Source organism: Antedon mediterranea, chromosome 10 (genome assembly GCF_964355755.1).
Source record: "Antedon mediterranea chromosome 10, ecAntMedi1.1, whole genome shotgun sequence".
NCBI lineage: Eukaryota > Metazoa > Echinodermata > Crinoidea > Comatulida > Antedonidae > Antedon > Antedon mediterranea.
Genome location: NC_092679.1, coordinates 13,560,064 through 13,577,707, shown reverse-complemented (window position 1 = coordinate 13,577,707; position 17,644 = coordinate 13,560,064). Strand labels below are relative to the sequence as shown.

Here is a 17,644-nt window from a genome sequence, read left to right as displayed (position 1 = left end):
ACAAAGAAAGGGGTATAGGACCACTTACAGATAAAGAAGGGGTATAAGACCATCCACAGACAAATTAAAGGAGTGCAAGACCAGCCATACAAAAAAAGTGGTGTAATACCATCAACGGACAAATAGAAAGGGGTGTAATACCATCAACAGACAAAGAAGAGGTATAAGATCACCCACAGGCACAGAAGGGGGTATAAGACCGTCCACAGAAAAAGAAAGGGGTGTAAGACCATCCACAGACAAAGAAGGGGGTGTAGAACCGTCCACTGACAAAGAAAGGGGTATATGACCACTTACAGACAAAGAAGGGGTATAAGACCATCCACAGACAAAAAAGGAGGTGTAGGACCATCGGACCATCCACATACAAAGAAGGGGATGTAAGACCACCCACAGACAAAGAAGGGATTATAAGACCATCTACAGACAAAGACAGGGGTGTAAGACCATCCACACACAAAGAAAGAGGTTTAATACCATCAACAGACAAAGAAAGGGGTGTAATACCATCAACAGACACAGAAGGGGTATAAGACCATCCACAGACAAAGAAAAGGGTATAAGACCGTCCACAGACAAAGAAAGGGGTGTAAGACCATCCACAGACAAAGAAGGATGCATAAGACTATCCACAGACAAAGAAGGGGGTGTAGGACCATCCACAGAAAAAGAAGGGGTGTAGGACCATCCACAGACAAAGAAGGGAGTGTAGGACCATCCACAGACAAAGAAATGGGTGTAAGACCATCCACACATAAAGAAAGGGGTGTAATAATACCATCAACAGACACAGAAGCGGGTAAAGACCATCCACAGACAAAGAATGGGGTATAAGATCATCTACAGACAAAGAAGGAGGGTTAGGACCATATTAACCGAGGAAGCATACAAAAATAAGATGCAATCAAAATAAGCCTACCACTTGGAAAACAATAAATTGTAGAATAACTGTGGCTTAATTGTTGAAATAGAAAGGGTTCTTTGTAAGGTCATTAATAATATATTGATATAAACACGATCATCATACTAGTATTCATTTGACAATCAAATACAGTCTGTCTCGAAAAGAAGCTCATACTATCACCTTTTCGAGGTTTTACGGTATTCAATAACATGTATGTTATTTCCTCTGTCAAACTATTAAAACTTTTAGCGAATCAGAAGGTGCCAACATCATTGAACTAATGGTACCACCAAGCACAATGTTTACCAATTTTATGTACTATATACAATTTAAGTCCATTAATCATTTAATATAATTACGCCTATCAGGTTAAAGTTCAAAATTAGGTGCACTTTAGACCAACAAAAACCACCTACAGTATATTCACATTAAAAATCAATAAATTAATGTCAAAGGTCATAAATTGTATTTCCGGTCATTTTATGTGAAAATGTTTCATTACTACAAATATAAATGTATTTATTCTGAACAAAATGACACCAAAATCAGAGATATACAAATACGAGGTCAAAGGTCAAACTGTAAGAAACGTCATTTCCGGTCATTTTTGGACGAAACTTTTCATTAGAGCAAATAGAAATATATGGTTTGTGAACAATTTGAGACCAGAATTAAGTCTCTAATGTGTATAGTTGCCAAGATATGAAAATTTTTTGTTTTTATGGTGGCCATTTTGAAATCAAGATGGCCGCCATACCGGACGTTGGACACTTGGCACCCCCTGATATTTTGAATCTATATACATCAAAGAAACTTTGTGCCAAGTTTCATGCTTTGGTAATAAAATGCACAGCTCATGTCATTAACTGCTCTACTATCTGTTTATGTTGCACTGTCAGACCACAAGCTGTGGTTTATGTAAATCGCGGCTCTTTACTTAGTGAGTTGTCACTTAGGCCTAGTGAAAATTGAGGAAATTTGGCATTATTGTTTGTTATTTTCGGTTTGTTGATCTAGGAATACATATGGAGAGAAACCTTATGAATGTGAACATTGTGGAAAAAAATTTAACACAATGTGTTTAGAATCTAAAATCTTTCCATTTTCTATATGAAATATCAATTGATGTTTACCTTTATATTTTTAGCATTCTTCTCGGTAACAAATTGTATATTTCTTCATGACTTTTTTTAGTATATTTTGAAAGTATTCATTTTTTCTTATTCAATATAAGAAATAAGAATTGATGTTTACTTTGTCCTGGATATTTTGAGCATTCCGCTGTAACAGATAATTACATATTTCTGAAAGATTTTCAGCAATATTTTGAATCTAAAATATTTAAAATTTTTATTTGTTCATCGCATCTCTTTGACTAGCATAAATTGCTTGGATCAAATATGAGCACTTATCTGCTTCAGCTGGAATTTGTCAGCCATTTATAAGCTACATTCAATAATTGCTTTTACAGTGCTCATCTCTATAGGCGATGCTTCAATTACAGATAAATAAAATATGGCAGATAAGTACCTGTACCTAAGATAATCTTGGCTGCCTGATGTTAAAATCCGATCCTGCCAGGTATCCGAGGGTTGTTAAATCTTGAAACCATGTACAGAAAATCACATCACATAGGCTTCCACTTTGTCCATTGAAATAATCTAAATCGGTTTCAAACTGGGCCTTGACGCTTAACGCTAAAGTATTCATCGTTCCTTATTAAATATAATAAATATTAATTGATATTTACCTTGTCTTGAATATTTTTAGCATTGTTGTCAGTCATGAAATTGCATATTTCTCCAGGACCTTAGTATATTTTGATTCTAAATTATTCATCGTTCCTTATTAAATATAATAAATATTAATTGATATTTACCTTGTCTTGGATATTTTTAGCATTGTTGTCAGTCATGAGATTGCATATTTCTCAAGGACTTTCTTTAGCATATTTTAAATCTAAAGTATTCATCGTTCCTTATTAAATATAATAAATATTAATTGATATTTATCTTGTCTTGGATATTTTAGCATTGTTGTCAGTCATGAAATTGCATATTTCTCAAGGACTTTCTTTAGTATATTTTAAATCTAAAGTATTCATCGTTCCTTATTAAATATAATAAATATTAATTGATATTTATCTTGTCTTGGATATTTTAGCATTGTTGTCAGTCATGAAATTGCATTTCTCCAGGACTTTCTTGAGTATATTTTAAATCTAAAGTATTTATTCCTTTGATAATAATTTATTGTTTACGTTTTCCTGGATGTCTTGAGTATCACATTGGATTAAATGTTCACAAATGTCAACAGCATCAATTTGATCCTTATTTGGAATCATTGACATTGTTAAAATTTCCCACATTCCTGCACATCTTCCACCTCTTCCACCATTAGAGGAACCAGCAACTGGATTCCGATTGGACCCTAGCGTGGTGGATCAATAATAGTCCCTGGATCTAGGGTGCCAAGTACCTGAAATATAACTCGTAAATTTATATAACCACCGTCTATCACCAACCATCGACGAAAAACAGTCGCGGGCAGATGGCTGTTGAGACATTAAAAACCAAAGCATTCTTTTCACTATTTCGATTTCCATCCAATTCAAATACATTACATCGAAATCGATTTTTTGTACACAATTCTTCGCGTCAAATATACCGTGTTCGTCGTTCAATCGCCTACATATTTCTTCATCTTCAACAGATACACTTTGTCGCCATGAAGAAATCAGCGTAATTTCCAATTCGAGTTCGGTGTGCATCGACAATGGATTATAGCACGAATAAACTAGGTCGGGATCTTCGTTTCTGGCCGACACCAAAGGAAAAAATTCGTATTCGCGATGATGCACCTCAATGTCGTCTTTTGTATTCGTATTCGTGCACGTTTTGTGTCGTTTTCGATTTACGCCGTGCATAATCTTCAAATATTTACAAGAACGTCGAGTTTCTTTTTCGAACTCGACGCACAGTTTAGTGTTAATGTTCGAAGCAACTATTCCACAAAACAATCCATTTACGCGTATCATCAACGAACCGTTGTTGATGGTCGGTTCGTACACCAACGCTACCAGAGATAGAACACCGTAAACGAACAAATCGGTTTCGGCAATAATTCTATCGTCGTGGTGCACGTGACCTATGAATGTGAACATTGTGGAAAGAAACACAATCAGCATTGGACTATTATATGTTGGTAAATTTTGAAAGCAATATTGTCCTGTGTATGATTGGGAAAGTGGTCTTATAAATATAGAATTCATGCATAATTTGAGAATACAAACAGGAGACACCACATGAATGCGGTATACCCAATTACATCTTTCTTTTTGCTTCTGCAAATTATTTATCTTGTCTCAAGATGTATTTAATCTTGTGATTGATATTTTTTAAAATAAATTCTACTTGAAATTCTCTTTGTTCTAGTGTTTATTCTTTTAAAGTTAATCCTTATTGTCACTCTCATTCCGATAAATATTTATAGCTGCTTTTTATTTATTAGATGTACGGATGGTGTCTAAGGCCTTCGTAACGATTGGAAGAGTGCTGTCTTTAATAATTTAAATATATAATTCAATTAATCATTTGAGAATACACACAGGAGACACCACATGAATGTGGTATGCCCACTTTATTAATGTTCTTTTTGCATTGCTGTCTGGACAAAATTCATACAGAATCTGAATGTCAATTGCGGATTGTAGATAGGAGGCTTACTATATACTGTATGAACCTTGTTTCAGTCTAATGTTGACTTTTAAACAAGTGTACAGCACATAGCAGGTACCTCGTATAGAGTAACATGGCAATTCTTTTGAATTTTCCTGACTGTTCTTAAGTGTCCATTAGTAACAAAATGCCGAATGTCCACTGTGAAATAAAGCAATATTGTTTTCTAATTCGAAATAGAGATAATAGAATCGGTTGTCATAATATGTACCACCTTCCAATTAATGACGGAAGGTCAATAATAAAAGAAACATGTTCCCCAAGTCCCAGGACTCGGGGGTGCCGCGTATTAAGGATGGTGTCTATGGCATATATATATAATATAATATTTTAAAGATGAAAAATTATTAGAAGAAATAAAAAGTTGGAGCCATCTTAATATTAATTATCGGTAAAATTAATGAAATGACAATCATTTACTGTGGTTAAAACCTTACCCTGTGGAGAAATCTGCCCACATACATACACCACATCCTTCATATTTAAAGAAAGTACTTGTGCTGTGTATAAACTATAATTTACTACTACTATAATTACTTACAGTATTATTGTTTAATTAAAATCGAATAGGAGGAAGATGGATAATACAGTATATATAGGCCTAGGTGTATTTATCCTTTTGTTTTGTATCTAGGCCTATTTTTGTTTCACGAAAACCAGCGCGATCTGAGTATCTATTGATGATTTGATAGATTTGTATGCGGACGTGTAATAAGCTACATTTTTTCCAATCACATTACGTTTCCTAATTGCCTTCAGCAATCAGGTTGCTTATCAGGTTGCTTATAAACGAACCCAAACCGTAAATCTAATTTCGAAATTCGAAAGTAAAAAATGGCTCGTACTAAGCAAACTGCTCGTAAATCTACTGGAGGAAAAGCTCCTCGAAAACAACTTGCTACCGAGGCAGCAGGAAAGAGTGCACCAGCTACCGGTGGAGTGAAGAAACCTCATCGTTACAGGCCTGGAACCGTCGCTTTTCGTGAGATCCGTCGTTACCAGAAGAGTACCGAACTTCTCATCTGAAAGCTCCCGTTCCAACGTCTTGTCCGTGAAATCGCACAAGACTTCAAGACGGATCTTCGATTCCAAAGCTCAGCTGTCATGGCTCTTCAGGAGGCGAGCGAAGCATACTTGGTCGGTCTTTTCGAAGACACCAACTTGTGTGCCATCCACGCTAAACGACAACCATCATGCCTAAAGACATTCAGCTGGCCCGTCGTATCCGTGGTGAACGTGCATAAGCAGTGTTTACTTTCTCAAACCAAAAGACCATATCTCTTGACTCGACTCCTTCTCTCTTTGATAATAAATGGGCCAAATAAATCAACTCCACTATGTGTAAATGGAGGCGATTCCGACTATCAATAGGTAAGTCGGCCATTTTTTGGGCACCTAGTTGACCTCTGGATCGTCTACATGTCGCACATTTTCGTAAGTATTGTGAGACAGCGGATACTGCGCCGATCAACCAGAAACCACCTTGCTTAGACTGTTTACCGTGACACTTCTGCCCATATGGTTTACTTTCTTGTGGTACGATTTTGGTACGTTTATAGGACGTTTTATTTCCATAGGCATAGATGAATAATGTATTCGACCACCAACTCTCAGAATTCCAGATTCATCTAGAATTGGATGTAATTTACACAAACGGGAATTCTTTAGTGCAAATTTCTTGATTTTAGCCACATCTCGGTCCGGTAAGTCATCTTTAAAGTTTTGCTCAAGGCGCATTAAAAAAAAATAAAAACAAATCATACAAATGCCTGACAAATAAAATGCAATTTCTTTGGAGGGCCCCCATCCGTTCTCGTTCTGTCGCGGTCCCGGACCCCTACCTAGGTGACCAAACAAAGGAGCAGGATACACATAGCAACATTCTTATCTTATACAAGTTAAGAATGTTGCTATGATTTTCTTAATATTCAATTTTTAAGCGCAATTCTAATTTTTAGTTTTAATTTACCGCCCGAATCACAATAAGGAATTTCCTAACCCGTAAGAGGTCACATTGAGTTATGTCAACGTTATTACTGTAGGGCTAGATTCACGTCCGCATAAAGTGTTATATATCCTTCAGTTTTTTTTAGGTTTCGGTACTTTTCGATCGATTTTCGTATCAATCAACCACAAAAAGTACCAAGTAAAATGTCTGGAAGAGGTAAAGGAGGAAAAGGACTAGGAAAAGGAGGCGCTAAGCGTCATCGCAAGGTGTTGCGTGATAACATCCAGGGTATCACGAAACCAGTTATCCGTCGTCTAGCTCGCCGTGGTGGTGTCAAGCGTATATCTGGTCTCATTTACGAAGAGACCCGCGGTGTACTAAAGGTATTTCTTGAAAATGTCATCCGTGATGCTGTAACATACACCGAGCATGCCAAAAGAAAGACAGTCACCGCCATGGATGTCGTCTACGCCCTAAAGAGACAAGGCCGAACTCTTTACGGATTCGGTGGATAAGCAGTACACACAGCCAAAGACTTCTCAAACCAAAAAGGCTCTCTTCAGAGCCACCATTTGAACCAAAAGAAGTACAAAAGGAAAGTTACTGAGCGCCACTCATTCGCAAACCAAAACTTATCTTAAGCCACTTTTAAGGAAACTTAAGAAAAGGAATGTTGCAACAGATATCTTGGAACATTTAAAGTTGATTGTTGGATTTTTATTGGACAGAAACTATGTGAAGGCAAATGATGCTTATCTCCAAATGGCAGTAGGCAATGCCCCTTGGCCAATAGGAGTCACTATGGTGGGTATTCATGCCCGTACTGGAAGAGAAAAGATCTACGCACAACACGTTGCTCATGTGCTAAATGATAAAACACAAAGAAAATACATCCAGGGATTGAAAAGGTTAATGACTCTTTGCCAGAGACAATATCCAATGGACCCGTCGCGGTGTGTTGAATATATCCGTGGATAGGCAGTACACACAGTCAAAGACTTCTCACACCAAAAGGCTCTTTTCAGAGCCACCATTTGAACCAAAAGAGATTGATTTTCTTTTCTGAGTAATAATTAATATAATTTTATATTAAATAAATAATTTATAAAACCATTTTCCTCCATCAATGATATTAAAACTGTCCTCTCTAAGAAAGCCTAGCTAGGCTAGTAAGTATAGGGCTAGGCTTAGTAACAGTTATAAACTGCAGTCCTACCTATCCATGTGTGTGATATAGGGGCCTAGCTAGCCTAGGAATGATGCCTAAATATAAACTGCTATCTTCTAAACAATGCCCAAGTTTTAAAATGGTAAAGGGGCCTAGGCTAAATAACATTCATTGGCATTTAAAGTACATACAATACAGAATTATTGTATGTACGTTACTTATTTGTAAAAATATGTTTTAGATTTGAAACACAGCAGATGTTTAGAAAAGAATATTAACAAAGGAACTCCAACTGAACATGGCACAATTGCATTCATTCATTCTGCTTTTATTCAATATTTCTCTTTGCAGTATATATAAAATAAAACTTAATTGCGAGAGATTTACATATAAAATTGGTACAAGCTTTCAAACATCAAAATTTACAACATTAAAAAGTTAAAAAGTTAAAAAAAAAAATATTTTTAAAAAGGAGATATTACACATGGAAAAAACTGATGAAAGTACTTATTATTATTATTGTTGTTCTTAAGCACGAAATGTGTTTATTTTGGTTTATTAATTAGTCTACACAGTGCTGGGAAACATGAGTTGTTGAATCTTTTAGTATTGCCATATATTTCACTTTGCTTCTTAGCATTCCTAAGTATCCTGCCACACGTTTCGCCTCTCAATTTAGGAAGTGCGTTAGGGACGATTTTGTTAAGATTTTTAGCAAAATCAAGAAGAATATCTTCTCTTCTTTGATCTAAAAATTTAAGATTAAGTAGTTTAATTGCTTGATCATAAGATGCATATTTTTGTCCGAGAATTATTCTACATGCGCGTTTCTGTATAGATTCAAGCTCCATGGATTGTGCTATGGTTAAGGCAGAGTGCAATACCGGACACGCATATTCAGTTACAGGTCTTATGTGGCTAATATACATTTGACGCAGATGGTTACAAGGCATTCCAAATCTTTTTAAACATGTCAACATATGTAATCTCTTACTGGCTCTATTAACAACATCGTGGATATGCATATTCCATTTCAGATCATTAGTGATCTGAACCCCAAGTAACTTTAAGCATTCAACATTGGTTATTTTTATATTATTTATCGTAAATGATTTAACAATGGGTTGAGATTTGGCAAAAGAAATGTTCATAAAGTTAGTTTTTTCAATATTAATTATCATATTATTGTCTTTGGTCCATTGTGATAGTTCGTTTAATTGATCTTGAACATTAGGCGGGGTTTTCTTGTTGTGAACTTCACATATTGACAAATCATCTACATACTTCCACCGATTTGGGAAGTCTCTAAGCGAATTGTTAACCATTACTTTTATTTCCAAGTGAAAATATTTTCTCAACTTCTAATGACAAAAATGTTTCGGTACACATTGAAATCCAGAGAAGAATGCATGCCAGTATATGGATAAGTGGAATGGATGGCAGTATGAAAATGAATGGATAACTATCAATATTAGGCATGGTCAAGTCTGTTCGCATACCGTTTTCTATAACATTTTTTTTTTACTTTTTGCTACATTCATTATAGATATTCCAACCTTTCTCTTTTTATACCTTGGATGAACATTTCATCTCCACTTAAATAAAAGGTAAAATTTGATTGAAAATGTTTAATCTTTCCAGAAAAGGAATTTTTAAGTTTTCTTCTAGGTTATCACAATCATAGAAAAGTGTAACTGGGCAAATTTCTTTTAGATTTTGATAGGATATGCCAAACAGCTTTATTTCGTGGTTAAGAAATGAAATTCCCACAAGTAATTTTACGACTACCCATTTGAGCACCATCTCCTTGAATCTTTATACTTATGTTGTCTTGTAAAAAGGAATATTTAAAAAGCAAAACTTTGACCAAACGAACTGGATCAATATACTCTCTCTGTTTATGTTGCACTGTCAGACCACAAGCTGTTGTTTATGTAAATCGCGGCTCTTTACTTTGATACCAAGGTGAGTTGTCACTTAGGCCTAGTGAAAATTGAGGAAATTTGGCATTATTGTTATTTTCGGTTTGTTGATCTAGGAATACATATGGAGAGAAACCTTATGAATGTGAAAATTGTGGAAAAAAAATTAACAAAATGTGTTTAGAATCTAAAATCTTTCCATTTTCTATATGAAATATCAATTGATGTTTACCTTTATATTTTTAGCATTCTTCTCCGTAACAAATTGTATATTTCTTCATGACTTTTTTTAGTATATTTTGAAAGTATTCATTTTTTCTTATTCAATATAAGAAATAAGAATTGATGTTTACTTTGTCCTGGATATTTTTAGCATTCCGCTGTAACAGATAATTACATATTTCTGAAAGACTTTCAGCAATATTTTGAATCTAAAATATTTAAAATTTTTATTTGTTCATCGCATCTCTTTGACTAGCATAAATTGCTTGGATCAAATATGAGCAGTTATCTGCTTCAGCTGGAATTTGTCAGCCATTTATAAGCTACATTCAATAATTGCTTTTACAGTGCTCATCTCTATAGGCGATGCTTCAATTACAGATAAATAAAATATGGCAGATAAGTATCTGTACCTAAGATAATCTTGGCTGCCTGATGTTAAAATCCGATCCTGCCAGGTATCCGAGGGTTGTTAAATCTTGAAACCATGTACAGAAAATCACTCTGTAATGCTCTTTCAGCAGTAGGCTTCCACTTTGTCCATTGAAATAATCTAAATCGGTTTCAAACTGGGCCTTGACGCTTAACGCTAAAGTATTCATCGTTCCTTATTAAATATAATAAATATTAATTGATATTTACCTTGTCTTGGATATTTTTAGCATTGTTGTCAGTCATAAAATTGCATATTTCTCCAGGACCTTAGTATATTTTGATTCTAAATTATTCATCGTTCCTTATTAAATATAATAAATATTAATTGATATTTACCTTGTCTTGGATATTTTTAGCATTGTTGTCAGTCATGAAATTGCATATTTCTCAAGGACTTTCTTTAGTATATTTTAAATCTAAAGTATTCATCGTTACTTATTAAATATAATAAATATTAATTGATATTTATCTTGTCTTGGATATTTTAGCATTGTTGTCAGTCATGAAATTTCTTTTCTCCAGGACTTTCTTGATTATATTTTAAATCTAAAGTATTTATCATTCCTTTGATAATAATTTATTGTTTACGTTTTCCTGGATGTCTTGAGTATCACATTGGATTAAATGTTCACAAATGTCAACAGCATCAATTTGATCCTTATTTGGAATCATTAACATTGTTAAAATTTCCCACATTCCTGCACATCTTCCACCTCTTCCACCATTAAAGGAACCAGCAACTGGATTCTGATTGGACCCTAGCGTGGTGGATCAATAATAGTCCCTGGATCTAGGGTGCCAAGTACCAATGGTGTCATGGCAATTAGGAGAGTGCCAACATTGTGGCAAGAACTTTAAAGAGAATAGATAGGAATACACGCAAGAGAAAAACCTATGAATGTGAACATTGTGGAAAGAAATTAAACACAATCAGCATTTGACTATTGAATTTTAAATCTGAATTATTCATCGTTACTTATTAAATATAACAAATATTAATTTATATTTATCTTGTCTTGGATATTTTAGCATAGCATTTTGTCAGTCATGAAATTGCATTTCTCCAGGACTTTCTTTAGTATATTTTAAATCTAAAGTATTTATCATTCCTTTGATAATAATTGATTGTTTAAGTTTTCCTGGATGTCTTGAGTATCACATTGGATTAAATGTTCACAAATGTCAACAGCATCAATTTGATCCTTATTTGGAATCATTGACATTGTTAAAATTTCCCACATTCCTGCACATCTTCCACCTCTTCCACCATTAAAGGAACCAGCAACTGGATTCCGATTGGACCCTAGCATGGTGGATCAATAATAGTCCCTGGATCTAGGGTGCCAAGTACCAATGGTGTCATGGCAATTAGGAGAGTGCCAACATTGTGGCAAGAACTTTAAAGAGAATAGATAGGAATACACGCAAGAGAAAAACCTATGAATGTGAACATTGTGGAAAGAAATTAAACACAATCAGCATTTGACTATTATATGTTGGTCAATTTTGAAAGCAATATTTTGAACTCTGTGTCCTGTGTATGATTGGGAGAGTGCTGTCTTATAAATATAGAATTCATGCATCATTTGAGAATACAAACAGGAGACACCACATGAATGCGGTATACCCAATTACATCTGTCTTTTTGCTTCTGCAAATTCTTTATCTTGTCTTAAGATGTATTTAAGCTTCTGCTTAATATTTTTTTATAAATTCTACTTGAAATTCTCTTTGTCCTAGTGTTTATTCTTTTAAAGTTAATCCTCATTGCCACTCTCATTCCGATGCATATTTATAGCGGCTTTTTAAAGTAGTATTTATTGGATGTACGGATGGTGTCTAAGGCCTTCGTGACGATTGGGAGAGTGCTGTCTTTAATAATTTAAATATACAATTCATGAATCATTTGAGAATACACACAGGAGACACCACATGAATGCAGTATGACCACTTATTAATTTTCTCTTTGCATTGCTGTCTCAACCTAAATTCATTCAGAATCTGAATATCAATTGCGAATTGTAGATAGGAGGCATACTACACTGTATGAACGTTGTTTCAGTCTAGTGTTAACTTTTTAACAAGTGTACAGCACATAGCAGGTACCTCGTATAGAGTAATATGGCAATGCTTTTGAATTTTCCTGACTGTTCTAATGTTAAGTGTCCATTAGTAACAAAATGCCGAATGTTCCGTCCACATTATCTGTGAAATAAAGCAATATTGTTTTCTAATTCGAAATAGAGATAATAGAATCGGTTGTTATAATATATGTACCACCTTCTAATTAATGACTGGAAAAGGTCAATAATAAAAGAAACATGTTCCCCAAGTCGCAGGACTCTGGGGTGCCGCGTATTAAGGATGGTGTCTATGGCCGCTGTGGTGATTAGGAGAGTGTTGTCTTCACATCCTCAACCACCTCTACATTCTCATTCACTTGTTGAGCTGTTCGTTGGTTGTGTGGGCTTGAAAACCTCCTTCCATCACTACTGGAACAAACAGGGTGCTGCGTAGGATGGTGGCTATGGCCGCCGTGGCCGTCTCTTTCTTTTTGCTTCTGAAATTTTTTTATCTTGTCTTGAGACTTCTGTCTATCAAAAGATATAAGTTTCTGCTTAATATTTTTTGTATAAATTCTACTTGAAATTCTCTTTGTCCTAGTGTAACGTGGGGTTTTGTATGTTTTCCATAGAAAGAGTTCAAATAAACAAAATAGTTTTTTTTAGCATTAGATGGGTGTACAATTGCATGTTTCTTCAGTTCTCCTTTTAGTTTTGCTACAGACCAATTGTCTTCTTGCTTCCCTGTTTGTAGGAAGAGCTTCCACAAGCTGGTGTCTATACTCTCTGCAGCTTGAGGTTCGGTTGCTGGCCCATGGAAACAAGAAGGGCTATGCAATGAAAGTCATTCAGACCCAACAATATATTGATCGAACTTACAACAATCGAATATCAGTAATACAGCCAAAACTATTGGCAGAATAAATTGCACGACATGGCAAATTTACATTTAAATCAAAGTCTAGATCTTCTGGAATGTGTAATACAGCATCAGTTTCCATAGATGTCTACAGGATACCTGCAATCAAACAATCCATATAATGATCAAAATAGATATAAAATATAATATTCTAAAGATGAAAAATTATTAGAAAAAAAAAAGTTGGAGCCCTTTTAATATTTATTAATTAATGAAATGACAATCATTTACTGTGGTTAAAACTTCACCATGTGGAGAAATCTACCCACATACATACACCACATCCTTTTTAGCATTAGATGGGTGTACAATTGCATGTTTCTTCAGTTCTCCTTTTAGTTTTGCTACAGACCAATTTGCTTCTTGTTTCCCTGTTTGTAGGAAGAGCTTCCACAAGCTGGTGTCTATACTCTCTGCAGCTTGAGGTTCGGTTGCTGGCCCATGGAAACAAGAAGGGCTATGCAATGAAAGTCATTCAAACCCAACAATATATTGATCGAACTTACAACAATTGAATATCAGTAATACAGCCAAAACTATTGGCAGAATAAATTGCACGACATGGCAAATTTACATTTAAATCAAAGTCTAGGTCTTCTGGAATGTGTGTTGTGTTTTGCCAAATTGTACTGTTTTCGTACAATTTTGAGTTTGCTGTTAACTTTCTTTGGCGTTAAGTCTACCACAAATTCTGCTTTTATTTTGTTTGAGATACTTTTGTAAATCTCGGTATCTCTTCTGTTGCCATGCAGTCTCCCCCCCCCCCCCCCCAACCAATTGAATTGCAAAAATAGTTATTTCTTCAGTCCACAGTGAAATTTTGATCTGTTTCTTGCTTGTACACGTGTGTGTCAATGCAGCAGAAAAACCAAACAAACGCGTCGCGCTTTGTTAGTTTTTGACCTTGTGTCATGGGCCGGGTCACATATACGGTATATTTTGAGTGCAGCAGAAACGGGCTACGAAATATATGTTATATTTTGGAATATACCGTATAATATCCACAAACAATGGGGATATTTATGTGGTATATATACTGCATATATATACGGTACAGGGCCTATGTATAAACTAAGCCTGGGTCACAGCAGGGGTGAATCCACAGGACACTGTAATTGGTTAATCTTTTAATTAAGCAACCTTGCCTTAAGGTTAAAGAGACCTTCAAGATGAGCTGGCCCATGGAAACAAGAAGGGCTATGCAATGAAAGTCATTCAGACCCAACAATATATCAATCAAACTTACAACAATCGAATATCAGTAATACAGCCAAAACTATTGGCAGAATAAATTGCACGACATGGCAAATTTACATTTAAATCAAAGTCTAGGTCTTCTGGAATGTGTAATACAGCATCATTTTCTATATAGATGTCTACAGGAAACCTGCACTAAATCCATATAATAATCAAAATAGATATAAAATATTATATTTTAAAGATGAAAAACTATTAGAAAAAATGAAAAGTTGGAGCCATCCTAATATTAAAGATGTATTGTCCCTTTGACTAATTCCAAAAAAATTTTTTTTTTTAAATTTAAAAAAATTGGGTCATTTTGAAGTATCATAATAGTTATTAACTTTCACCAAAAATTAGTCCCAAAAAAAATTATTTAACCGAAATACAGATGTTTTTGTGTTCAAAAAATAACTTTGACTTCCAGTCAAAGTTTTCAATCAAAACATATCCCATAATGCAATGCGCTTGTTTGGCTACTCTGTATGCATAATCATAAAACTTCCTCGCGATCTGTGTGAAAACACCTTCTCAACCGTGATGAGTTGTAAACAATCCTAATTAGCATCATGCATAATGCATACTCATGGTTTGAAATCTTTGTTTACTTTCACTTGCGACGATTTCTCAGACGAAATGTAATCTAATTAATTTACCTGTTAATTACATAAACTGTTGTTTTTGGCTCGAATTTTCGACTTAAAGTGAATAACTTTAACATTACTTTGATATGGCCAATTTAAATTTAGAATATTTTTTTTTCATTTTTTGTGTTTCAAGGGACAATACATTATTGGTAAAATTATTTGTTTTAATTGTATTAGAAATTAGCATGTCCTACATGTTTATGGTTTCACTGTAGATATTATTGGTCTACAAAGATAAGTTGTCATTTACTGTGGTTAAAACTTTACCCTGTGGAGAAATCTACCCACATACATACACCACATCTTTCGTATTTAAAGAAAGTACTTGTGCATGTGTATAAACTATAATTTACTACTTTAAATTTCCTTTTAAAGTAAGCAGAAAAAATGGTGGCTATTTCTTTTTAGAAATTGTTCATTTTGCATAGAATTGAATTGTTATAAAGCTATATTAAAAAACTATATATTAAGATATTTGTGCACTATAAGTTATGTTAAAAGGACTGAACCAGTACCATAAAGACAGTACAGACAATATTGAATGAACTCTTCTCTAAAGATATTCAAACTCCATAATTATGTATATAATTCAATGTATGTACCTAAGTGATATCGAAAACAGCAAACAATCTGACGAGATGGTACTGCCAAAAGAGATAATCATTTCTTCAAAATACTAGACCAATCGAAGGTTGAGTTAGTGTTTAGTATGTACCCAATAAGCATTGTCTTTAACAGAATGAGTCAATTTCATGTTCATGTTGCAACACTCTTTCTTTATAGTGTATGCTACTTACTTAACATGTAAGAAGCCTCCTATCGACCACAATACAGCAAACACAGGCCCATTTAAAAACGTATTCGGAATACAATTAGGTTTATAGGCCATTCATACCACAATGGCAAATCGCCTTGGTCAGTGACTATTTACCATTGCTCTAATACATACCGTAGTGCGTATAAATAACAACGGCAAGTATTCAAACCTCACTCGCTCCATGGTTCTGTAGAACAAGTCTTCTTGGATAATTGGACTATAAACCGTAGGTCCAGTGTACACATCTTTTTCATGTGCACTTTAAAGAACCTACTTATGAGATGAGTAGGGGGTGACCCCAGTGTGTACTAGTACACACACAGCCGCTGTCACACAGTCACTCATCGTTACTGGCCCCTGGGAGAACAGTCTCAGATTGAATAGGGCACCCAGTAAAACGAAAAAATAAACACTTCCTTTTTTACGTCGTAGATCTGAAGATTAAAACCTATTTAGCACTAAGTGGCATTAAAGGTGTAAGATTTTTTGTTTTAAAGATGTACTGTCCACCAAAAAACATGAAAAATAAAGATTAATAAAATCTGATTTTGAATATAAGCCATTTTCTAGTTTTAATAAAGGTAGTCATTTCTGCAGGGAAAAAAATATTGCTGTCATTTATAAAATTACCAAATAGATGGCTAAATTCAACAAAAACCCTTTGGCTTGCAGCCCATTTGACTATTTTTTGCATTAAATTACAGTTTTACAGATAAATCTATTATGGAACATCAAAATGGCATATTCAACAGAATTTGAAAAAATTTAGGCGGACAATATATCTTCAAATAAAATTAAGTTTCATTTCGTATGCCAAAACAAACTTAATAAATAATGTACTCTATTTGTGTTGTATATTATCTTTTGTTGTGCTTGTGAAAATGTTTAAAAGCTCTGTCAAACTTTATGTTGAAAAAAAAAATGTGATCTGCCCATATATGGACACGATGATCTCATATCACTAACATATTTGGGGACATCACACTTTTTTTGTCAAACTACTTTGATTGTGTAGACAGAGCATTAGCATGTAAAAAGAGTTTTTTTCTGTAGATGTTAACTTACCAAATATGCTCTGATATTTTTTATATTATTCAATAAAATAAAAGAAACTCCATTTGTACTGATGTTTTATTATCTTTTTGTTGACCGTTTTTATAGTGGATAGTAAATAGCTGCCAAAGACAAAACATGGCCCTTTAGAAAGAAGCATGTTATTGAAAAAGGGCAACGTCTGAGGTCTCTTTGTCTCTTACAAAACCAATACCAATACCATAATATTTTACTGGTCTTGAGAAAAATTGAAATTACCATACTGGTTTAACAATTAACATGTTCACCAGTTTAACAACGTTTATCATGTGATTCATAACCAAGAAAGGTCAATTCATACTAAATGCTTAAATTACCTGTTGCATAACTTGCTGTGTAACAATTAACCTGTTCACTGGTTTAACAACGTTTATCATGTGATTCATAACCAAGAAAGATCACTTCATACTAAATGCTTAAATTACCTGTTGCATAACTTGCTGTTAACAATTAACCTGTTCACCCGTTTAACAACGTTTATCATGTGATCCATAACCAAGAAAAATCACTTCATACTAAATGCTTAAATTA

At 34.4% G+C, this 17,644-nt stretch overlaps 2 protein-coding genes and 1 pseudogene across 2 annotated transcripts; 2 read left to right on the top strand and 1 right to left on the bottom strand.

The window, feature by feature from the left end:
• The first annotated feature begins 5,475 nt into the window (after positions 1-5,475).
• Positions 5,476-5,885, top strand: LOC140060119 (histone H3-like; annotated as a pseudogene).
• An 893-nt stretch (positions 5,886-6,778) lies between these two features.
• LOC140060120 (histone H4-like) lies at positions 6,779-7,263 on the top strand. Its single transcript, XM_072106197.1, has one exon. It carries the CDS (start codon positions 6,793-6,795, stop codon positions 7,102-7,104), a length of 312 nt encoding a protein of 103 aa, XP_071962298.1. The 5' UTR covers positions 6,779-6,792; the 3' UTR covers positions 7,105-7,263.
• A 1,039-nt stretch (positions 7,264-8,302) lies between these two features.
• On the bottom strand, positions 8,303-9,082 carry LOC140061253 (uncharacterized). The gene has a single exon (XM_072107761.1). The coding sequence runs from the start codon at positions 9,080-9,082 to the stop codon at positions 8,303-8,305; it is 780 nt and encodes a 259-aa protein (XP_071963862.1).
• Between the last annotated feature and the right edge of the window lie 8,562 nt (positions 9,083-17,644).

Coding starts and splice junctions, on each gene's coding strand:
- LOC140060120 (XM_072106197.1), top strand. CDS start 6,793: ATGTCTGGAAGAGGTAAAGGAGGAAAAGGACTAGGAAAAGGAGGCGCT.
- LOC140061253 (XM_072107761.1), bottom strand. CDS start 9,082: ATGGTTAACAATTCGCTTAGAGACTTCCCAAATCGGTGGAAGTATGTA.